The 24050-nt window shown below is 37.9% G+C and overlaps 11 protein-coding genes across 11 annotated transcripts; 6 read left to right on the top strand and 5 right to left on the bottom strand. All coding sequences in view use genetic code 12, as the record gives it.

The window, feature by feature from the left end:
- Window positions 1-293: 293 nt before the first annotated feature.
- Window positions 294-1211, top strand: RPS13 (40S ribosomal protein uS15; the record flags this gene model as incomplete). The annotated part of the gene is made up of 2 exons (XM_051814395.1): window positions 294-305; window positions 777-1211. 2 exons carry the CDS (start codon window positions 294-296, stop codon window positions 1209-1211), a joined length of 447 nt encoding a protein of 148 aa, XP_051672122.1.
- Window positions 1212-1504: 293 nt separating this feature from the next.
- On the top strand, window positions 1505-2569 carry CANMA_002338 (TFIIH/NER complex subunit; the record flags this gene model as incomplete). Its single annotated transcript, XM_051814396.1, has 1 exon — window positions 1505-2569. One exon carries the CDS (start codon window positions 1505-1507, stop codon window positions 2567-2569), a length of 1065 nt encoding a protein of 354 aa, XP_051672123.1.
- Window positions 2570-2575: 6 nt separating this feature from the next.
- CANMA_002339 (uncharacterized protein) lies at window positions 2576-2992 on the bottom strand (the record flags this gene model as incomplete). Its single annotated transcript, XM_051814397.1, has 1 exon — window positions 2576-2992. One exon carries the CDS (start codon window positions 2990-2992, stop codon window positions 2576-2578), a length of 417 nt encoding a protein of 138 aa, XP_051672124.1.
- A 620-nt stretch (window positions 2993-3612) lies between these two features.
- On the bottom strand, window positions 3613-7695 carry VPS15 (ubiquitin-binding serine/threonine protein kinase; the record flags this gene model as incomplete). Its single annotated transcript, XM_051814398.1, has 1 exon — window positions 3613-7695. One exon carries the CDS (start codon window positions 7693-7695, stop codon window positions 3613-3615), a length of 4083 nt encoding a protein of 1360 aa, XP_051672125.1.
- Window positions 7696-7878: 183 nt separating this feature from the next.
- CANMA_002341 (uncharacterized protein) lies at window positions 7879-9094 on the top strand (the record flags this gene model as incomplete). The annotated part of the gene is made up of 2 exons (XM_051814399.1): window positions 7879-8522; window positions 8752-9094. The coding sequence occupies 2 exons, from the start codon at window positions 7879-7881 to the stop codon at window positions 9092-9094; spliced, it is 987 nt and encodes a 328-aa protein (XP_051672126.1).
- Window positions 9095-9150: 56 nt separating this feature from the next.
- Window positions 9151-10779, bottom strand: CANMA_002342 (uncharacterized protein; the record flags this gene model as incomplete). Its single annotated transcript, XM_051814400.1, has 1 exon — window positions 9151-10779. The coding sequence occupies one exon, from the start codon at window positions 10777-10779 to the stop codon at window positions 9151-9153; it is 1629 nt and encodes a 542-aa protein (XP_051672127.1).
- Window positions 10780-11308: 529 nt separating this feature from the next.
- Window positions 11309-13660, top strand: EXO84 (exocyst subunit; the record flags this gene model as incomplete). Its single annotated transcript, XM_051814401.1, has 1 exon — window positions 11309-13660. The coding sequence occupies one exon, from the start codon at window positions 11309-11311 to the stop codon at window positions 13658-13660; it is 2352 nt and encodes a 783-aa protein (XP_051672128.1).
- A 62-nt stretch (window positions 13661-13722) lies between these two features.
- On the bottom strand, window positions 13723-15993 carry QDR3 (Qdr3p; the record flags this gene model as incomplete). The annotated part of the gene is made up of 1 exon (XM_051814402.1): window positions 13723-15993. The coding sequence occupies one exon, from the start codon at window positions 15991-15993 to the stop codon at window positions 13723-13725; it is 2271 nt and encodes a 756-aa protein (XP_051672129.1).
- Window positions 15994-18491: 2498 nt separating this feature from the next.
- Window positions 18492-19760, top strand: CANMA_002345 (putative acyltransferase; the record flags this gene model as incomplete). The annotated part of the gene is made up of 1 exon (XM_051814403.1): window positions 18492-19760. One exon carries the CDS (start codon window positions 18492-18494, stop codon window positions 19758-19760), a length of 1269 nt encoding a protein of 422 aa, XP_051672130.1.
- Window positions 19761-19830: 70 nt separating this feature from the next.
- FIG1 (Fig1p) lies at window positions 19831-20903 on the top strand (the record flags this gene model as incomplete). Its single annotated transcript, XM_051814404.1, has 2 exons — window positions 19831-19855; window positions 20191-20903. The coding sequence occupies 2 exons, from the start codon at window positions 19831-19833 to the stop codon at window positions 20901-20903; spliced, it is 738 nt and encodes a 245-aa protein (XP_051672131.1).
- A 181-nt stretch (window positions 20904-21084) lies between these two features.
- CANMA_002347 (pepsin-like aspartic protease) lies at window positions 21085-22311 on the bottom strand (the record flags this gene model as incomplete). The annotated part of the gene is made up of 1 exon (XM_051814406.1): window positions 21085-22311. One exon carries the CDS (start codon window positions 22309-22311, stop codon window positions 21085-21087), a length of 1227 nt encoding a protein of 408 aa, XP_051672132.1.
- Window positions 22312-24050: the final 1739 nt, after the last annotated feature.

Consider the following 24050-nt stretch of genomic DNA (forward strand, 5'->3'; position numbering starts at 1 on the left):
GGTATGTATGTATGTATGTTCCTTAGCTTTAATAACACCAACTTACGGTCTTTTACTGTCGCTACATTACAAGCAAATTATAACTTTTTCTCCGGGTAACTCTCGTAAATAAGATTTCTTAAAAGAAGAAGGTAGTGTCCTTTGGCAAAGCAGAAATTTTTTTTTTCACTTCCTCTCTCTCCGTCTTTCTTTGTAAATGAAAAATTTTTCACATCTTCACATACTTCTACTCCTTTTTCTTCTCTTCAACATCACCAACAAACTAGCAAAAAAAATCATTCATCATGGGTCGTATGCATTCATCTGTATGTGAATCAATTCCAGTCTTATATTCAAGTTGAAACAAGCAAAATTCAATATACTAGATGTGTTATGCGGCAAACGAACAATGGTTTGCCAGGAGTCTTGCCCAAAGTAAACGATTCGCCTACGGTAGAAATAACATACCTAGAATTGTTACTATATACGCTTTGAGTACTTGATAACCTGGACATTGAGTCGTTGTTGTCTTTGACGATGGGGAGATAGAAATGGAGGAGTGTGAGATTTTACGAGGAGGGAGTCCTTAACGGCTCGTGCCTTTCTTAGATTTCTATTAAGGTTGAATGGGATAGGGACATCTGTCACCTGCCACCTGTCACCTTGAAAAGTTTAACATGGCCTCTTTTGAAATCCCCCGGCATTGGCGTCAAACTGGCATTTCAGATTCTGTTCTTTATTATTTCCCTTGTTCTTAGTCTCTAGTTCACAAATACTAACAAATGCTTTTTTTATAGGGTAAAGGTATTTCCTCATCTGCTATTCCTTACTCAAGGAACGCACCATCTTGGTTCAAATTGTCCGGTGACGATGTCGTTGAACAAGTCATCAAGTACGCCAGAAAGGGTTTGACTCCATCATCTATTGGTGTTATCTTGAGAGATGCTCATGGTGTTTCTCAAACCAAGGTTGTCACTGGTAACAAGATTTTGAGAATTTTGAAATCAAATGGTTTGGCTCCAGAAATTCCAGAAGATTTGTACTTTTTGATTAAAAAGGCTGTTTCTGTTAGAAAACATTTGGAAAGAAACAGAAAAGATAAGGATTCTAAGTTTAGATTGATTTTGATTGAATCAAGAATCCACAGATTGGCTAGATACTACAGAACCGTTGCTGTCTTGCCACCAAACTGGAAATACGAATCTGCTACTGCTTCTGCTTTGGTTGCTTAAGTTTGGTTACAAATTAGTACGATTCTTTTTTCTTTTTTTCAATCATATATATACATAGTGTATCGATAGGTTGTTTTTATAATGGATTTCATATATAAATATATATATATATGTATGTGTGTGGTTTTTATATTTGAAAATGAAGCCTGGATTAGGTGTACTTTTCTCTACATCCTTTTCCTGTCAACTGCAAGGAAGAGAGACTGTTCTGAATCATCGCGCTGATATCAATTGCAGGCATCTCTGAAAAAAACACCACAATTGTTACCAAACATTTCTATATCTAGCCCAAGATGGATGCAATATCTGATAGAATCTTTACTGAAACTTCATTTGAATCAAGTTCCAACGATGAACCATCATTACTCACAGTGATACTTGACGTATCTCCTCGAGGTTGGTATAATATTCGAGACTCAATATCGTTACAAGATGTCTCCAAATCATTGCTTGTATTTTTAAATGGACATTTATCCATCAACAATTCCAATCAAGTGGCATTCATAGCCAGTCTGCCCAAAACTTCAAAGTTCTTGTACCCTCATCCAAACCATCAACCTATCGGTTCCAAGATATCGTCAGGAATGTATCGACAATTTAAAAATGTTAATGATGTGGTTTTAGAAGAATTGAATCAATTTATTAACGAAACAAGTCAAGTTCCTGAGTCAAATACCCACCAGTCAAGCATTACAGGAGCAATTAGTATGGCTTTAACATATACGTATAGAATGTCAATTTTAGATCAGTCAGTGCAAACAACTACAGCATCAGCGATAACTACATCGGCCATAAATGCAAAACAATCAGATGCAACCACGGCCTCCGGTGTAGTCCCATCAACTTCTTCATCTTCAATAAAATCAAGAATCCTAATCGTGAGTGCCAACGATGGAGATGATAACATCAACTACATCCCATTAATGAATTGTATATTCACAGCTCAAAAACTAAAAGTATCAATTGACGTTGCCAAAATGGGGGTTAAAAATTCGTCATATTTACAACAAGCTAGTGACGCAACTAATGGCGTCTATTTACATATTGAAGACCCCCAGGGGATAATTCAAGTACTATCAACTGCATTCTTTATTGAACCTAATCTAAGACCCTATGTGATCCTACCGACCAATACTCAAGTCAATTATTTGGCTAGTTGCTTCATTACCAAAAAGCCAGTTGATTTAGGATTTGTATGCTCAGTTTGTTTATGTATTATGAGTAAAATTCCTGATGATGGAAAATGTCCTGCGTGTGCTAGTGAATTTGATAAAAGGATTATTCATGAATTGACTAAAGATCCTCAAGTGGTGACTAAAAAGAAACGCAAGTTGGAAGACTCGAATAAAGCCAGCTAAGGTCGGCTAAAGTTCGAGAGTCTGTGAAATACCTTGAGACGTGATGGAGAATGGATACGTCTTTGGGTAATGATGATGATCAATCAAATGAACAATTCGTGCCTGTGAAGAATCGAACTTCGCATTACAAGTCTCAGAAAAACATCGGAGACTCAGCTTTGCCTCACCTCTTTCAAGTTGTAGTTTTAAGAATGGATTATGGTATTCATCAATATGTAGATCCAATATATGACGTGAAGGAAACACTTTATCACAAGTTAAACATTGGTATTCATGAAATGTCAAGAAATGATTTTGAAATCCATTGTAGCCGTATATTACTGTAGAGCAAAATGGACATCGTGTGGGGGAAGTATCAGCATGGGAATGGTGTTGCTCTTTGTCTTCATCGTCATGTTCCTCTTCTCGAGATCTCTTACCCATGACATCTCCAATCAATTGTTTACTATACTGTCTGATGAGTGTCTGATTTTTCTTTTTCGTTTTTAGTTTCGCGTCAATCGTTGACTTACGTCACTTGTAATAATACAAAGAGGCCCTTTTATTACCCGACTCTGTTTTCAATGCAAAGATAGTCCTACTGAACCATCACTAACTAGCCAAGTAGATAAAGTATAAACAGATTTTACACTTTGGTGATGCTCTGTCAACACTTATCTGTTTTTTTTCTTAAACAATTTTGCACCAAAATAAAAGAAAGATGACACTAAACCATCAAATTAATGAACCAACAAAGTAATTGAACTATTATTTTACAGCTTTAACCAACATATGAATATACTTAAAGTATCTCTAGTTGTAAAGTCTACGTCGATTGATTTTTCTAATTGCACTTTGTTCGATAATTGCATTTGACTGCTTTATAAAGGTAGAGGTAAAACTAATCCAATATTACACAAACGTAGAATCTTTTCGCTTATTGTTGATTACGGTATATAACTATCATGGAAGGACTGGACACATTGATCTAAATAAGATCAACAACATTTATTGTTATTTAAAGTAAATACATACACTTACTCAGTAGTATTATAAACTAGACTTCACTTGACTTCTAATCCTAAATTATCAATCAAATCTTCGATTCTAGTTTGTCGCGACGAGCTTCGATCAACGTCATACAATTTACACTTGTATGGCTCTAAATTCCCCTCACGAATGACTCCCTTACACTCCAAAGAAGGCACCTCAAATAAAATCTCATCCTCCTTTAAGTTAGACTTGATGTAAATGTAAATCGATCGTTCTTTAATCACAAAGTTTCCAAATTTTGCCTTGACGATATCAATATTGGAAGAGTTTACCAACTTCAACTCATCTACTTGTTCAATAGAAAACTTATTCCCATCTATTAACTCCAATTGAATCTGCCATGATTTCAAAAGCAACTTGAATCGCAAATCCCATAATGTAAGATACCCCTTTTGTGTACCAATCATGGCCCAACTATCTTTACGTGTACCCGAGACAAAACTAGTGACTATGCCAAACGATAACGGATTTTGCAAACTGTACAATTGCCTCATTGTGATCATGTCAATTATATTCACTTTCAGTTGGTAATCAATGGCATACATGATATTGGCCAAGTTTTCGACATGGATGATAAATGAATCCAGAGTGTATTTGCGAACAAGTATTGGCTTCATAAATTTGATGATTTTTTTATTCTTATTCCTGGCAATCTCAATCCGAAATACACGTATAATTGCGTCTCTGCTGGCAACAACAATACAATTTCGATCATGGAGAAACGCAATAGATGTAATTCGTGACTCTAAATCAATCGATTGATCGGCATTCTTGACCCTGGTTATATTATCCAATTTAGAAATATCCCAAATTTTGAGACAACCATTTTCAGAACCAGTAACAAAGTATTCCCCTGATGGCGATGTACTCAAACATGTGTATGCGTCAATATCATCGCTAGTTCGATGTACATTTAAATTGAATAGATTCAAGCTCTCAAACCCATCACGTGTCTTTCCCTTAATAGGTTTACCAAACTCAACAAAATCATCAAGTGAAGGAATAATCGTCAACGTATGCAAGTAATTCCAGATAAACGGATTCGCGCCATTGTAGGTATGTTTTATATAACACGTTATGATCCGGCTATCATCAACATGATATGATTTATGAAACACCGTTGGATCATTCATCCAGGACATTCTTGCAGAACTGTCTCGACTTGACTCCATTTCTCCAAATACATTTGCTTCAATCGTTTGAACCGAGGCAATGGCTCTTTCCATATTAGGCAATACCAAGGTTTGATGCAGTTTTGAATGGTCCAAGCTCCGCAAAGATACGCTATCTTCTGACTTGAAAACCACTTTATTATTCTTTTGTCCACTGACAGAGGCCACAGGTTCAGTTTTGAAAAAAAGATCAAGGAATATATTCCTGGGCTTTAGAGTCATTTTATCAAACTGTGACTGTTGTGGTTTGGAGATCCTGCTCACACGATAAATATAACTTCTCAAAACAAGAGCTTTCCATAACGACTTGTCATCCAACCCAATTGATTTAAGCTTTAGCAACCATTGCTTATCCTCGGGACTAAGGGGGATATTCTCCTTATTTCTACCACTATTGTAGGAAACAACAGCAGTACTTAACTTGGGCATGTAAACCGACTTTCCCATGTTTTTGGAAAACGATACTAGGTTCTTACTCGATACATGACCATTATTACTCATCAATGAAAAGCTCTTTTCCTGCCAAAACAATGACTTGTTGGTAAATGACAATGCCCAGGTAATCATTGCATCAAACACTTGTTTACTCAAAGGTCGAGTGAGACTTGGATATAAAGAGTTCCAATCAATTTCAAACACGTCATACACCAAGTACCCCTTGATAAGCGGGTACAAAAAGCAGTACCGATCAGCATCACTCAAATTATTGCTTATAGATACAATAAGTGTAATCAACGATTGACGAATCCATTCATTGGGATGCAATAAAAGGTAGATTGAATTTGACAATAGTTCAGTATAAACTTCCAACGCATTGAACTCTAGTCTAGAATTGATCAACTTTTGCAGGACAAAAGCATTGAAAATCCGAAGCACTTTTAAAACAACAAATTGCTCTCCTTCACCAATCGACTGTAACAACAAAGGTAAAATGTATTGCTCAAATGATAAAGCTCCAATATATGGACCCATTTGTAAAACTGCGGTCAAAAATGCCAACCGAAGCGTTGGATCAGGATCATTTAAATATGAAATCAAATGCGGCAATATTATATCGTTTGTTTTATCCCTACCAAAAAACTGACACAAGGGGAGGATATTTTCAAGTAAACTTACTTTGACTGCCGATTGAGGATCCGTGAGTATACTCAACGTAATTTCTTTAAATCTGTGGTCTAGTTGGTCTTTTGATAGATGAATAGTAGTCACTGATTTCATGACACTTTCGGATAACAAGTTGGTGATGTTTGCTGTACTGCCGCCTTGCTTGAATGCTTTTGACATGGACCAAAACTTTTTGGCCACTGTAGCAAGATATGGTAAACACACGGCAACGCAACTATTGATCAATCTTTGCGATTCTAGATCTATCTTTAACACCAACAAATTGTTAATTTTCGTTAGTAGATATTCAGGGAAAACAAGGACATTGATGGGGGTTATGTACGAGCAGGACAACATCAAACTTGTAAGCGAGTACAATGCCAAGCACACCACTTTTGGTGATACGCTTTGGTGTAAATTGTATGCAGAAGCTTCGATGTACTCATCCAATATAGAGCACAAGTACGGCAACGATCGATCCAACTTGGACTCATCATTAATTTGTTCTGACAATGCTAATATTAATAAACAGCATTTCCTTTTAGATTCAGTTAATTTCACAGTTTTCAACAAGGAGGTGATTAAATTTATAATAATCAAAGAGGCTTCACATCCGTCATTTTCAATATATTTTTTGGGTTGAATTCGATAATTCTGTGGCATCGTGGGAAGATTCATCTTCATGGGAAGAACCTTGCGAGAAGGTTCTGGGTTCTTATAGACAAATCCCAAAGACCCACTGACATCGTTAAAATTGTCAAAGATGTAATTGATTTTCAAATCACTTGGCGTGACATAGTTGTCACTCTGGTTTTCGGGAATAAAGTTTTCTTGATTATTTATACCCTCCATAAAATCATACAAAAACGTGTAAAAAAATTCAGGAAAACAAATACCTCTAAGCTCTTCCAATAACTCACGGGCACTTGATCTCTCACTTGGGTTAACTTTTAACAATTTGTGAATCAAACTGACTATATGTGGGTTTTGTATGTTTGAAAAATCAGGTTCAAATTCATTCTTCATATACTTGAATAATTGCGACAATGTAAATACTGGTTCACCATCACACCATAGCTCGGCAATAACACACCCTAGACTAAATAGATCCATCTCATCGGTCACACTATTTTTAAAATTGAATGATCCATCATCGTTGAAATTCAGGATATTCCTCACATTTTTTTGGCTATTGTAGAACCTTTCCGGGGCTATATAGCACACCCTTCTCCCTGAGCTGTCGAAATAAAAAAAAAACTGATTGGGATTATCTTCTGGAATGTATGTAGGTTTACATAAACTGGCAAAGTCAGTAAAGAGGATCCAGTTCCAAGATGTGACGAGAATATTCTCCAACCGTAAATCTCCATGATGCACATTCAATGAATGCAACTCGCAAACTGTTTTCAACATTTGAAAGGTGATGAATAACTTTTCCACTGGCTCTAGGAATGGACGTAAGGATAGTCGATCGTATAAATTGATCTTGGCCATTTCTCGAATCATGTAACCAGCTCGATCAGTTTCAATTAGTTTATGCCATGTCAATATGCTTTTAAATGGGTATAACATTGATGACTCCTTGACAAGGTATTCCAATACATCTTGGAGTTGAAGGGTGTATGATGGTGTCGATGGTTTGATCAAGAGTTTGATGATGACAAAGTTGCCTGTAGTATTATCTATGGCCTTAATCGTCTTGAGGAATCGGGAGTTGTTGAGCAACTCGACGTATTGGTAGTTTTCTAAAGCATCCACATATGAGGATATAGCAATTGTAGGAGCTGATGGTGCCAACAATGACAATCTTTGGCCCATATTGGCATTAAATTCCCTCAGATGGTATGTTTTTAATCTGATAAGGCAAACGATAAAAATTCCCTGCGTGATGAAAAAATAGCGGAATTGCAGATAATATCAATATAACTACACCTCGTTAATACAAATACCAAGGCGAAACAGTAACTTGGCGATTGAAATCACAGGATACCACTTTTCCCAATGGAAAGTAGAGACAACGATGTTGAATTGAATTTTACCCCGGCATTGCCAATCAATGATGCAAACACAGACCAAGATGTTTTACATTACTTACAAGCTGTGCGCAACGAGGCAAGCACAATGAGTTCGATTATATATCATGATAAGGCTGAACTTACCGATGATGTTGCCGTTGTCTTGAACCAACAAGTAGACTCAGTTGTTGACGTCGAGTTTGACGCATGGTCGAGCGCATTGGTGGATAAGTTCAAACAGTTAAAGGAGAAAATACAAACTCAAGATCTTGAAAATGATTTATTCGACAATAGGTACTCCCTTAAATGGAAAACAGCCTTTAAAAACTCACCGCCTGATGTTAACTACTTTGTTTATGCTTTGGACAGAAAAATGTGTTTTGATATTCTAGTAGAATTAACCAAAAGGCTCAGCATAACGATGAAAGAAACTTTTGGGCAGTGGATTTGGAAACTATTTTTGAAAATTGATAATATACTAGAAGCTAGTGAGTGCTCGATCTTGAGAGAATTGGCTAAAACTGCCGTCAAGCTAAAGTCAAGGTTGGAAGAAAGTAGCACGGTGGAAAACTCTATAGCAGCATTTACTTTTGATATGATTATTGTAATTGTCGGGGTATACTACGGGCAGTCTGATTTGCTAGGGATGAAGGGTGATTGATATATAGGATAACTCTGAGTGAATAGTGTAAATAATACTTTGGAAATTATCACCAACAAAAAAAATTAATTTAGATACTTTGTCCAAAGTTTTACCCACCAACAATGGCTCCAAAAGCAAGAGAAGACTTAGTCATTCCGTACGTATATCAATCGATTGCTCTTTTATGAGACAGCATTTACTAACTCCCCCTCCCAGATACAAACACGAGCCAGCTAAATCCAGAAAGGATGCTGGTAATGTCTTGGCCCAATCGTTGCCAATGGCCGCCATGTTTATGAGAAACAAAATGTTGTCATGGGCATCGGTATTTTTGGCAGTTCAATCGTACTTAAATGAACCAATCAACAGAACTGCTGATGAGGACCAAGGTCAGCAATCTCCTGCATTAAGGGTTGTTTTTGCATTCATTTCTTTGGTCACTTGTTACATGGACATAATTTTCCCAAGTACCAATCCAGCCGTCAAGAGGGCAGCTAAAGTTGTATCTGAAACGGCAACCGCTGCTACTGCAGCTGCCACTGCCACGGCAAAAGCTTAATAATCTAAAACAAGAGGAATGAATTACAACTTTCAAATCAGATTATGTAAATGTATTCATACAACACTAATTATTACACTTTCTATTCCAATATATGACGCAGCTAACTTTTTCGACTCATGGTCCCAGTGTAGATCACATAATCCAATAGTAGCTTCTTTTCCTTCAACTTGCGGTATCTCTGGCGTGTATAAAGTGACACATTTTACAAAGCTCTTGTCTTCGCTTGTATACCCATCAATGTTGACATCCCAAACTGATATCTTTCCATAATCATCACCTATGGCTAATAGTTTCCCATTTGGCGACAAGACGCTATTGAATAGCAAAACTTCCTTCGAAACGTGGTGGCGTAACTCTGAAGAGAAGTTTTCAGCATTTTTAAACAATTCAGAACTCTTGATATTATCGCCTGATTCAGCATCCCAGATATTGAAATTACCTTCCATTGAGAGAGATATTAATATGCTCTTTTCAGTACTAGGTATCCAATGTAATCCAATTATTGGCGAGGCATGTAGTTTCAAGCCTTGATTCTTTTCAGACTTCACGTTCAAGTCTAAGGATGTATGGGTGGAAGAACTGCTCCACACCTTGATCTCATAGTCAAAATCAGAACATGTAGCCAAAAGCTTAGAAAAATCATTAAGCTTTATCAATGAAATGTGATTTTGATGCCCAGGCAAATTACCAATGGATTGAACTTCAAAGCTATTGACACCGAGGTGAGGCTGTGTAATGTCGTAAATTTTTATCCCTTGCGTTGCTGTTGTGAGGGCAAATTTATCCTCACCCAACCAACAGGCAGTTTGTATAGCTGTATCGGTCTGTTCTTCAGTTTGAATTTGTCGTACTAGGGATAAAGTTACCCCATCCCAAAGTGTCGTACGATTTACACTGTCAATAGTAATTACAAATTTACCCAGCTTGTTCCATAACACACTAGTGATAAGCGATTGCTTAATCTCACTTTCTGCATTGATATCCTCAAAAACAGTGTTTGCGATATTTTTAAGCCTTCCATCAGGGGACCAAGCTCGAATTTCACTAAATGCACCAGTCGTGAGGAGTAAATTGCCCAATGGAGACCATGATACAATGTTTATTTCATTTTTGACGTTTAGCAAATCAGGATGGCTTATTTCTACTGACTCGACAAATTTTCCATCAATTATTGCATTGATTATGGCACTACCATTAGGTTTACCATAAGCAAGAACCTCACTTGTAGGATGCCAATCACATGTTAAACTAGATGGGAAATTCAGCTCTGGTGAAGTTTCCTTCGTTTCAAACTTGATACTTTCCGTGCTATTGTCAAGCTCCATATCATCCTCTTGTTTACCATTTTCAGCTTCTGTCTTTAGCTGGAATCTCTTTTGACACTTTGCCTTGCTGAAGTTAGTGTCACTCAAGTTGGTAATTTCTTGTTGTACTAGTGCTCCCAATAAACTATAGTCACTATCACCCTTGGAATCTGAGTCTGCAATAGTATATAGAATGCCCTTCTGGACCAAATCCACTAGACATCCCGGCTCTATCTTTTCAATTATCTTTTCATTTTCGGCATGTTCATATTTCAGGCATTGTGACTGTCGATCAAATGTGAAGGCAGACAAATCGTAGCCTGCTTCTTGAAAATATCGCCATATTAGATAGTTTAGTTCTCTGCTGGTAAGTGACATTCTATGAACGCTGTGTGTACTTGGGGTGGATAGTGGATTGTCTTTTGTTGATGGTTTGTATTTTCTGGTGATAATTTTTCGCTCTCACAATTGTGTGGTGAGCCAGCATTGTTGTTTGTCAGAGCCGATCTCAGTTGACAAGATAGTGTACAGCAAATACGAAAAATGGGCCAGGGACAGCTATCTGATGCAGCACGGCATGCTGTATGCCACTGAGCCAAATGTTTGGCTAGCGTCTGACTGTAGTGTGGGACCTTTAGCATATAACAACCAACAATTCTGGTTTACCTCTTGGGTTTGTAATCTCACCCTACCCCGTAAGTCTTGTATTCGTTAATCACATGTATTTGAATAGCCCTACATAGCTCATATCTTTTCGTATACACCCTCGTGTAAGCTTTCACAACACATGCTTATTCTCTAAATTTTTGTCGTTGCTGACTTTTTCACTCCTCAGCCGAGAGAACGAAATTGTATAACGATTGATCCACACGCTATTCCAGCCAACGCAATTATTTCAACATCCCCGATGAATAGAGTCAGAAATAGACAGAGCAAAGCTGTCTGGAAAAATCAGGATGGTCCAAGCAATAACCCCTATGCTGCGAACAACAACTTAGCTCGTACTGAGACTAATCGAAGTTACCTCGCAGTGCCAGGACAAGACGGTACCAATAATGCAAGAGGAGGAGGAGCACCAAGCTCTAACCTGTTACAAGTTCCAAACCCATATGGCGACATGCCAAATGCTAATGGGAACCAGAAACAAAATAGAAGATACAGTATCCATTATGCCGCACACCAGCATCGTCGCTCCTTCTCACAAACTGGCGCGCCAGGTGTCAGCCACTCTGGAGCACCACCGTTACCAGGAGTCCCTGCTGTGCCTAATAACGTACGTGGCGAAGAAAAACCAAAGACAATTGAGCAAAAAATATTCCAGGAGTTGGGACATGGATCGGCAGCTGAAGTTGATGATTACTACAAGACTTTGAAAAAGCAAAACCAAGTGATTACCAGAGACATTAAGGAGAATATCAACCAAAACCAGAAAAATATCTTGGAATTGACCAAAGATTTAAAAGAGACTCAAGAAGAATTGATTAATATGAGGGTGACAGCCAAGGACTTGTTCGAAGTGCTTGATGATTTCCGTGACACTGCCGAGCGTCGACTAAAATTGGAGTTTGATGCTCCCCAACTGCAGCAGCAGACACACCTGCCTACGAAACAGCTGCAATTGCGTCCCTCAAATAACCAAAAGGATAGATCGTCCATCCTTGTGCTTGAGAAAATGTGGGTCAAGGAGATACAATCCTTGTTTAAGCACGTTGACGGAGCATCAAAATTTATCCAGCCAATCCCTGGCAGGCATGTTTTAGCGGAGAGTGGAAGATGGCATGAGGTCAATGTGGGTACTTGGAAACCAAGCAATGCTGGACATTTATTCATTTTGAATGATCTAATTTTGATAGCTACGAGAAAGCCGTTGGGTGGCCATGCTGGTGACAAGTCTTTGGAAGGAAAAGCAAGTAAGCTACAAGCGATACAATGTTTGCCTTTGATCCAAGTATCCTTGAACCAAGTGAAGCCACCAAAGAGCGATGACTCGCTATATTTTATCAATATCAAGACTAAATCACTTAGCTATGTTTACTCAACAGACAGGTATGATCATTTGGTTAAAATTGTGGATGCATTTAACAAGGGTAAGAACGAAATGGTTCATGAAAAAAGGTTAAAGAATGGAGCCAACGATTCAGACAACAATAGTAGTGAATCGAAAGAGGAGAAGCGCCAATTACGCGAGTCGTTGAGGCATTCGGGATCTTATGATGGTGGTCAAGGTATTGTTGACGAGCAGGGCAAACGAGTCAGTGGATCTAATGGGATTTCCAGTCCTAATCGTTCGTCAAACACTCACAAGAGATCCTCTTCGGAGCTTGTTTTGGATGGCATCAGTGCTCGTGTTCATTCAAGAAACAGATCTCAAGATATGGGCCAAACTATGAAGGCGGCCAATAGCAGTGGGAGGTCACTGTTTTTTATGAAGATCAAGCGTCTTGAAGATGACTTGGACGAGGTCGATGTGAACATATCTCATAATGCCTACCATGACGCTGTAAAACTGATGCGGAGAATTGAATCTAGTATTGGTCCTATTGAAAGCAGTATGAATAAGCAAAAGAACCAATCTGGGGATGTAGCAGATGAGATTTTGTTACTAGATGTGTTGAAGTTGAAGATTTCTAATCGAAAGCAGGACCTCACCAAGAACTTGCTATTTGATTTACTGAATAATATAGCGAGCTTGCCATCAGATGCTATTGAAGATATACTCGATTTGTTTGACAAGTTAAATCAATTGCAGACAGGAATCCAAGCCTACTTGAACTCAACATCATTATATCTTTCGACAATGGTTTCAAAGTTGATTGTTGGGTTACAAGGTAGTACCAAGATTGATGTTGTTAATTATTTATCCAACTTGGTGGTGGTCAACGTTGCCATCGTCAAGAGGACTGTGGAAACGTACAATACAAAAATCAAAAGGATAATCAAAGCTAGTCCCAACAGCAACAATGTTGATTCATCGGGGTTGGTTGATTGGTGCGCTGAAGAGTTTGGTAAATTGTTTAAACAGATCAGAAAGCATTTGTATGGAACGTTATTGGTTGTTGATGGACAAGTTGGAGAAGAGGATGAATATGGTGTGAGCCACACTCTTTATCAAGTTAAAGATAGCGCCTTGTACGGAAAGTTTTTAAAGGATTTACAAACCCAATTGGCTCAATTGCAAGCTGTAGGGATAAATGTGGATTTCATATTTGATTCCATTCCACAATTTAAGGAGACTAAAGCATCTACAAAGGCAGTTTAAACTGCTTTCAGATATGTTTATTCACCAGTAATACACACAATTAGATTTTCTATTTATCTCGTCTATAATTTATCGTAAAGGAGCATCAAGTCATAATGCTCTCTAAAATAGGCACCCCTTCTCTTCAAATACACCAAAATCAATGACGCCACAATCAAGATGCCCGCCAATATACTAAACAAAACACCCGGCCCAATTGCTCTCAACAATGGCTCAACTATAAAAGTTGCAATTGCCGCCAAAATCTGTCTGATTAAATTATTCAATGCGACACCAGTAGCTCCCTTTCCTGGTAGTGTATCAACAAGATAAGTAACAGTTGCACCAATAACCAACATCGAGGCAAACCCACAAATTGCGGTTCCAATCAAAGGTACAAGCCAAAACTCACCATACTTGATAGTCCATCCAAATATAAAACACGATATGGGGTAAAGTATAACAGCAAGGACGATATTCCAAGAAATACGCGACTCAGGAACCAATTCACCATGTTTTTCAGCATATTTGTTCAACAAGTAATCATTCCAACGGCCTCCAATCATGGAAGCAGCAAAATATGTAACGGAGTTGGGGATATACATCAAACCGACAATAATTTGCGAAAAATTGTACGGTGCCTTGGCATATTCGTAGGAGATGGACAAGTTGAAAAAATAAATAAGGGCAAATGAGATACCGGAAAACAAAATGACTAGTATAACCGGTGGGTGTTTAAGCAAGATTGTTGAATGCAAGGGGCGAATGAATAAGTCATATGAGTTGATCTTGAAACTAGCCCATTTGTTGTGTGGTGGTGCATCAGCCAAGGAATTGCTAGATGCGACTCGTGATGCCGCCTCTGAAGGTAAATTTGATGCCGATCGACGCACCTCTTCGGAAATGTAGTTTTGATGTAATCGACGCGAGTAGGTTGACCTATTTGTAGTCAACCGTGATAGCGTCGGCATCACTGGATCCACCACCGGACCATCATCATCTTCGCCTTCAAAATGTGAGTTGATAGAACCTGCTGCCGACCGTCTGCTTAAATTAGTGGCAATTCGTTGTAATTCGGTATCACTTATTCCGCGGGGTTGTTCTTCTTCTTCTTCTCCTCCTTCTTCTTTTTGTTTACGCTTTTGTTCATTCAAGCTACCATCGCTACATGAGTTTTGGTCCCCGTCAACTGATTGCGAAGTATTACTCTTTTCGTCATCCTCGTTCGTATCATCATTTGAATTCTGCATCATTGCCTTGATCGCTTGTAAATTATCAACTTTCCTTAGCGTTTCTGGCAAAAAGAAAGTCATAGAAATCAAATTACAAGCGGCAAAAATCAATAACAACCATTGTGTGGCTCTCCATCCCCATGCCTGGGACACAGCACCACCCAATATTGGAGCCAAGAAGGGGCCCATTAATGGGCCAAGATAATACCATCCCATCGCTTTTCCTCTCTCGTGTGGTGCGAACAAATCAGCAATAGTGCCCGCACCCACAGCTTGAACCGAAGCTGATGATCCACCTTGCAACACTCTCAACACAATCAACCCAGAAATATTAGGTGATAATGCAGTTCCAATGGAGAAAGCAACAAAGAAAACAAAACTAACAAGATAAACTGAGCGTCTTCCAAATCTTTCACTAAATGATGACCACCATAGTGGGAAAATACCCAATGAAAGTAAGTAAACACCCACTGACACGTTAACTTCCGAATTTGTTGTGTGTAGTTTATCGACAATGTCATCTATTGCTGGCAACATGATTGAAGTTCCCATTGGTCCAGTGATTGATGCCAACGCAATAATAGTAACAATGAGATACTTGATCTTTTGGGGATAATCACGTGCATCACGGTACTCAGGCACTACTACTATTTGTGCCAATAATCCTCGTTTTTCTTTCATGGGTACTTTCAACGACTTTTTCGATGCAGAGGTTACAGTCGATTGTTGTCTTGTCATTTGTGATTGTTGTCTTTCCAAATCCCCAAGCGACGATACACTTCTTTCTAAATCGCCTAATGGCCCAAGTATAGTGTTGGGTGGTGCTTCTTGTTCATGTCTTGAGCTGTGACGTGACTCTTTGCGATGAATGTGGGGTGGAAATGCAGTATACGGCGAATCGGCAGGATAAATGGGTGACTCTGAAGGGTTTAATGGTTTTACTTGATGCAGATAATGTAGGTCACTTTGTTGCGATTCTGATGAAGCTATTGAAGTGTTGTCAGGACCGCCTGAAGTCTCCTCAACCGTTTCATGTAGACTATTAGGTATGACTGTTTTATCGGAATGATCATTATGCTTGTCATCTTCGTTTGACTGCGTAGGACTTTTGTCGTGTGCCATAGTTGTAGATTCTTGTTGGCAGATATAGCTTTGACAGGTTTATGTAGGTCTATGAGATGTGTAAATGCAAATGGATTCAATACCTTATTATTCTACTGATGTACCTATAATGGAAGCAGTTGGCAAATAAAATGGCTCTTGTAGAATTCTACTACTTTTTCTGATGTATATGGCAGTCACTGGTTGGACAAATATAGGGTCTATTGTAGTGTATTTCTGCCACGTTTGTTCTCAATAGATGACTCAATGCGAACCATGTAACAGTGTAGTTGTTGTGTGATGTTTAAACGCTATTAATTTTTCAAACCGGGATTAACCTTGTAAATATCCAGTAAGTAACTCCTTCCAGAATAAAAACAGCTAATGATCTATGGCGTGTGATATACGGCTGCTAGTGGTAAAGAGTGGTGGGGCTCTCTCTTCTGAAGTTTAATTTTTCTTTCCAGTTTTTTTTTTTTGATAATAAATGCAGCGTCTAAATTTGGGGAGAAAATGCCTTCCATAAGTCACACGCTCTCTGTATAAAGGGAGTAAAAGGGTACTCAGGCGGAAGAGGGTTGTTGAATAAAAATTAATTTGAACAAGAAAAGAAAGAAGTATAAGATCTTGAGGTATTATTTTGTAGAGAGAATATCCTATTATTATACTTTGTTGGGTATGGATAAAGTTAAAAAGGACGGGATTATATCATTGATAGAAACAATTAAGAGAAAGAAGGAAAAAAAAAGCGCAGTTTGAATCAAATACACACCCAATGTAGCAATGTGCGTGTGATGTTGTTACCTTTAGGAAAGGGCTATTATTTAGCGCTAATTTCTATTCAAACACAAAGTGATATTCTTTTTTAAATCCGATGCTTCCCTTAAATGCGATGGTTTTTTTACTATTCTATTTGCTTTTGATTTAGTCAGTACACGACAGCTAAAAGCGGGGATGTATGAAAAAGAGTTAGAAACACACACTCTCTAAATCAATTACACTATATTGCTAGGTAGTTAGTGAATCGCGTCTCATTAGGGAAGTAGTTAGAACATATGCATTTAGAAACGTATGCAATCCGTTTGCTCAACGTTTGTAAATCAACGCTCATGTAGAAAAGAGTATTTAATTTGTTTTTTATTGAAAGGCTAACACCATACAAAAAAGAAGACCTCCTCCATTCGACCATGCACTTGGTTGTGTTGTAAACTTTACTTCTTCTACTGTTCTACTGTCAGGTTAATCATTTCCTTGAGCTATTTGCTTTCGCTTACCCTTCTTGCTTAGAGAAGTTGTAAATATAGAGATCAAAATCACTTTTATCAAAACAATCACACGCAATTGGGTTATGATAATAATTCTTTGGTTTGTGGCTTAAAGTCGGAATTATTCTTTTAATATGCAGGAAGACTGAGTAAAACTAGAATAAAACTATAAAGGTGGGATAATTACGCAATTTAGAATCTGTAAAACAACTTTAAGGAAAAAACCGGGAACTACTCATAAGTAAGGGGTTTAATCATATCTACAACCAAAAACAGGCACACTGTGGTCAAAAATACCACTGATCTAAGCACATTTGCTAAAGCAGCTTAGTATGCAAGGTGTCCTTTTGCAACCAGTACATATAAAGCAGTAGAACCATCAGAGACGGCCTAATGAAATTCCAAGCAGTGAAGTTCATACAATTTGATGGAACCAGTCGAGCTGCTGTCTTTATTTTGTTGAACAGATATGTTGTTAGCAGAGTACTGCAAGGCGACCCTTCACCAATTAGCCATTTTGTAGTCTTTTCCAACTTACTTATTCATTCACCTAAACAATAGAACTTCACTCTTTATCCTTCCGGAATGAGTTTTATCACAATCTTGTTAAGATCCAAACTCTCGACCCACTTATAATTGACTAATCCTTCTAACACCAAATCCATCTTTTTAAGTCCCGCAACTCTCCTGTTCCCTCTAACCGGCAATCTTTTCAAGAACTAAACTTTGTTTGTTCTAATTTTAGGTTCCGTTTAGGGAAACCTTTAACGGTTTTTCGGTTAGTAAAAGTGTCGCAGAATTTCCGTGTCGAGCTGTATATTTGAAATTTTTGACATGCTCTTCAGAATTCACGGTCATAAAGAACTTATCGCCGAGAGCTTAAACCCCTTTTTTACACCATAATTTTTGTCGTGGAAAGTCTATTCAAAACACCACACAACCAAGCCAAGGCAAAAGTTTCAGTCTTTCATCCTGTGCTGTTAAAAACCAAGAGATATATCTGAACTGCTTGCAGCTGAATATGCGGAGATAAATCATTTCGTGTTTCTCCATGTTTCTTAGAGAAGAAAAAAGACCAACAGAAAAAAAAAGAGAAATGCAAAAGTAGGAACTCTGCTTACTAACAACAAGCAAGGAGAGGCAAACATCATCATCATCATCATCAAGCAGATACACCCAGTTTGATCACACCCATTAGACATTGCCTGAAACGCACTGAGATACACTCATCTACAGCATCACAGCTTTTTCAGAATGAGTATACGACATACCTTACCAGTGATTATTGTTAGAACGGCAATTGTTGTACCATTATTTGTACTAAGCTGTTTGGCAATAGTATTCACTCAATTCGTAGCTCTTTTGCTATTCAAAAACAAGCCATCAACAAGACAAGCCCTAATCAATGAAACCAAGACACATTTTCTTATTTTAATTTCTGGTCTTACTGCGATTATTAATCCATGTAAGGTTGCCATTACAATTGATACTGACTCAGTGCCCAATAGTCAATCTTTTCATGTCGATTCGCAAAACCACATCCATACCTTACTTCAGCCTAATTCGGTCATTATTTCCAATCACCAAATCTATACCGATTGGTTGTTTCTTTGGTTTTTAACTTATACCTCCAATTTGAGTAATGCCGTTTACATCATTCTTAAAGATTTGTCAAAAATTCCCGTATTGGGTTATGGAATGAAGAATTACAATTTCTTGTTTCTTTCGAGAAAATGGGAACACGACAAGGTTGTCTTGACCAATCAATTGTTGGAAATAGATGCCAATGCTAGAGGACATGGACCTGCAAATGGATACCGCCTTTTGACTTCAACCGATAAGGAAGTAAAGAAATGGCCATCAGGAGTTGATGATTCAAAAATCTGGCCGTATGAACTAATACTATTTCCTGAGGGGACCGTTCCATCTGATAGAACGACAAAGAAATCCGCTGAATATATTTCCTCAAAAGGGTTGCCACCATTAAAACATGTATTGTTGCCTCGTATTAGAGGATTGTACTTGGCTTTGCAAAAGTTACGAAACACAGTTGAAGTAGTTTATGATGTGACAACGGCGTACTCCGGATTGAAGGAGGACGAATATGGCGAGCTTGTTTTTTCATTGAAGAAATTTTATATACAAGGTTATGGTCCACCAGTAGTCAACTATTTCATCAAAGGATACAAATTGAAGGATATTCCATTGGGAGAAGAAGCATTGGATAGTACGGTTGAAGCAAGCGATGAAGATTTGCAGAAATTTGAAGATTGGTTATTGAATGTCTGGTATGAAAAGGACAAGTTGATGGATAATTTTTACAGGAATGGCCAATGGGGTGTTGATGCCAACAATGAAGCTTCTCCAGATGGTAGCAAGGTTACTACAAAACTAATTGTGGGAGATTTCAAATTAAAGAATTCGTTTGAATTTTTGAAACCATACATTGTGCTGCTTACTGCTATATTATTAGGATATTCATTTTTGTCGATTGCTTACTCCTTGTTATTTGGGTGTAAGTAGTAGTTGCTTTTAGATGTATAGATAGAGTGTTATATAGATGTTATAAGGAAGAAGTTGTTTCATCTCTAAAATGTTTTCTAAACTGTTTGATCAATGTATGAGATATTTTGGTTTGTGTAATTTCCAATTGTTGCGAAAAAAAAAACAGTTTCCTTCCTTTTATTTTTTGATACATCAGGAGTGTTTCACTTGTGGAAAGTAGTATCAAGGTTTCAAAATATTATTCCATGGTCTAAATTCATTCTGGATAAGTTATAATAGGGTCACATTTCCCTTGCAACGCCCAAAGGAAACCCACCTTTTTTTATCTCAATAACCAAACCTTGATCTTCAAAAATGTTTATCATATGCAAGGGTGTCTTACTAGTAACTATAGTTATTCAATTCATAGCCACTGTCTTGCTTGTCTTCTTGTTACTTGGATGTATAGATACTTCGTCCAATTATTCCAATGTATACTTGTTCACTTACAAGTTCAATTCTTCGTCATCGTTGTATCAACATTTAACGCTTGATTCCAATACCACTGAGACATCAATCAATACTACTACAACAACAACAACTAACTCCCCGTTGGATTCCGAATTGTCTAATATCTCAGTCAAAGTGGGCTACTTAGCTTTGTGTCTCTCAGCCAAGGATATTCAACAATGTACATCGTATGTCAATTTAAACACAATACCCCAACTCACCATCACGTTCCTTGAAACAGATTTCAACTTACTCAATATAGCACAAACCTTCCATGAATCGATTGTTCATTCTCGTTTACTAATGGCATCAATTTTACTTACTCTTGCTTTACTTCTCATCTTGTGTTATTTGGTCCTTCCTATAAGTTTAGGAGCTTTAGGTGTAAAGAGAGTGGGGTTAGTTTTAAGCTTTGCTAATATGATGCTTTGGGGTTTGGGAAGCATGTTGCAGCATCAACTGGTCAATGCAACGACGAAGGTTTTGAGTGAAGCTAGTTTTCAAGTAGTGCAAGTTGAACGAGGACAAAGAGCGGAAACCATAACGTGGGTGGCTTTTAGTTTTTTGATTGTGGTGTTTTTGAGTTTTGTCATGACGAATTATGCGGCAAAGAAGAATTTGAGAGGAGCTAATACGTTTGGGAAGAAGGGTGCTGTAATGGAGAAGGTTTGATGAGTTGTTTGCAAAGGGGCTTCGTATAGCTTATACAGCTTTAAGAAAAATTCGTATTATGATAAAAATTGTAGGGATATGGGTGATAGGATTTATTCTACTCACGCTGTAGCCAAAGACAGTTTGCATTAAGTTATACTAACTATTAATAGGTATCCAACATCCATAAACCAAAGTTTCTTCAAAGACTTTTATATGAATGATGCCTTGAATGCTTAACTTGAGCTAACCCAACCTGTTTGTCCTCCAAATCAACCGAAATGTAGGCGCTTCTTAAAAAGTTGTCTCCCAAAACCGTTTCGTCATCACTAGGGAATATACTCAAACCACAATGATTCTTTTCATAGTCCGGAACATGATGCTTGATCTGCTTTAAACGGAGAACGAAATGGGATAATGGGGCCATGATGCTGGTGTCATTTTCAAAATTGAATGACAAGTATCCACTTTTCTTGCCTCTATTCTTGCAATCGACAACGTAAACGCCTAATGAATCTGAATAAGAACCATTCAAGGCATCAGCAATACCACCAACGATACCAGAGGGCAAAAATGAAAAAGTTGACCCGGAATCAATAATGGCTTCGGTTTCGTTTTTGTTATCTTTGCCTGAATACGACACCGATTGTAAAGGAACCGACAACTTATCAGATGAAACTTCAAACTGGGTCAAGTTGCCTGAGTATTTCTCCTCATCAATACCACCAAACAATATCGTACCTGACTTTTTTTCCTTCTCTGGTAAATACAAAGAATATCCAGCTTTACTAATCGACCCTTGCTTCTTCAAACTGAAAACAAAATTGACATAATTATCTTTCGTTTGCTCATCTGATTGCAATCCGATACCCAAGACTCCCATACCCGCAGTCGAAGTATTAGCAACTGCAAATTGTTGATTAGAAACTGTAGTTTTACCAATCTCCACTGAATCTTGGACATAAACACCTGATGCGGTTTCATTATCGGGATACTCTATTGAAAATGGTTGGTTCAATGGCTTTGAAGATTTCGATTTTTCAACCGAATAAGTTCCTTCGCTTCTGCATTTAGAATCTTCAAGACATTTAGCTTCAGAGCTAGGAACCCACAAATCACTAGATCCAGTGTCAACAACAACTGTGATTTTTTCCTTGTGAGAGCCAATCTTGAGTTGGGTGGTGTAGAAACTTTTCCGGTGCTTTAAGTCAGTTTTGATATAACCTCTGTTGGGCTCATCTTTGCTACGTTTGTCAAATGCTGAACCACCAAGGACTGAATCATCATCGGCGAGTGCATCACGATACGATACTTCAAAATTCACGGAGACAACATCGTTGGATCTTGGGTCGATAGCAGCACCTTGGCAACAAACTGCAAACAATGTTGTCAATAAAGCGCTTTGAGTTAAAGTAGATGCCTGGACCATTGTTGAATTGATTTTATAAGAAGTTGAAACCACCCTCTGAATGTGGGAGGTTCACTCCCATTTATATTCAAGATATCTTTGCAAGAAAGGAAGTACGAACACAAACAAAGGGTTCACGTTGTTGAACCGCTGGACCCGCTTCTAGTCACACAAACAATTGAAGTTAAACGTCACCGTTTTATAGTGTAGTTGCTAGTACATAGTACTGAAACTGAGCCCTTAAACGAAGTGCACCACAATACATATGCACTGTGGTTATAATATCCACTTTTCGGCCGTAAATGATTTGCATCAACCACATCGGTGACATAAATTTTGTGCATTTTAAAGCAATTTTAACGCGTAAGTAAATTGACTACATAATTCGGAACCTTCGTGTTTCCAAAAATAGATTACAGCATAATTGAATGACTGTAGAAGGTAAAATGCTAATACCGGAAACAGTTGGTAGACTCTTTTTAAGCGTGAAATACCATTGAGTCCGTAATAAACGACTATTGCTTAGAGGGTCGAAAGGGTTGAAACATGCCACCTCACTCTCATCGTATCTTCCTCTCCATTTGGCTTCCAAATCTTACTGCTTCCCAGTAAATATATTATGTCTTTTAGTACATATGCTACTGTACGATTAGAGAAGCTTAAAATTTCTTAATATTTGAAGATGTAGTTGACTCAATTGTTAACGTGGGCCATTGAGAATTACCGAAGTTCGTTGTACTGAGAAACATGGAGAAAAAGACCTTGGCCATGTGGTATAAAGTTTTCTATAGAAGGACAAGTAACTACTACATGTTGTCGTAAGCTTGCGTCTCCCCAATTTAGTTACTTGTGAACTGACATTTAAGTAAACACCCCTAAACAGCAAAAGCACAAAAGTTTTGGCTGCATATTACCAACTTGAGTCATTCGCTAACCGTTATAAGTGTATGCAATTCTACGATTGTTTGACATTTACAAATCAAATTAACAAATTACATATTAAACAAACTAATACAACCCAGATTCTGAAACTTGAGAGAATAGACGTGTTTACTGATCAAGCACATGCTTTTCAATCAGAGATTAATATAGCTTACTACTTTCCAACGCAATACTCTCCAACACACTTCGCAGCTTCAGCTGTCGACAACATTATCAGTATTAAAGATTTTGCTAACTTCACATTGAACTCCAAGAATCCAAGTGAAACAACCAGGATCGGCACTGTAAATCCCTTTATACTTTTTATAATAGTGATTTACAAATATTTCGAGCAAAACAAAAACCAATATCCACACGATCACCGAATCCCGGGGTTAAAGCAAAGACACAATCTTATCGATTACCAAAGCAAAGTGAATTTTGTCCATTCCCATAGAAAGTTTAAGCTTTGGTATACGACGATCATGAGCCACCAAATTTAAAAAAGGCAGACTTAATGACCTATCCTTAAACTCCAAAAGTTGAATTGCAGTAAGACAACCATTGCTTAGTTTCAAGCCCACAATTACACGCAAAATGGTATAAACATTATCAAAAAAGCTCAACAATACAAAATTTCCAGTGGCGATTGAAAAGCACACACAACAAGGCCATCCAGGATCCTAACGAGCAAGAATGTTGAATTAAAACGCGTTTGTTTTTCAGACAATTGATCAAAAACAAGAACAATTATTTCCAGTTTGAGCCAAATTATTTGAGATACTTTTTTATCTCTTGTACACTACCAGTTCCAGAATCTCTGTACGCTTTTAGCATCA

The sequence above is a fragment of the Candida margitis genome (assembly GCF_024628925.1).
Source record: "Candida margitis strain CBS 14175 chromosome Unknown scaffold12, whole genome shotgun sequence".
Classification (NCBI taxonomy): Eukaryota; Fungi; Ascomycota; class Pichiomycetes; order Serinales; family Debaryomycetaceae; genus Lodderomyces; species Lodderomyces margitis.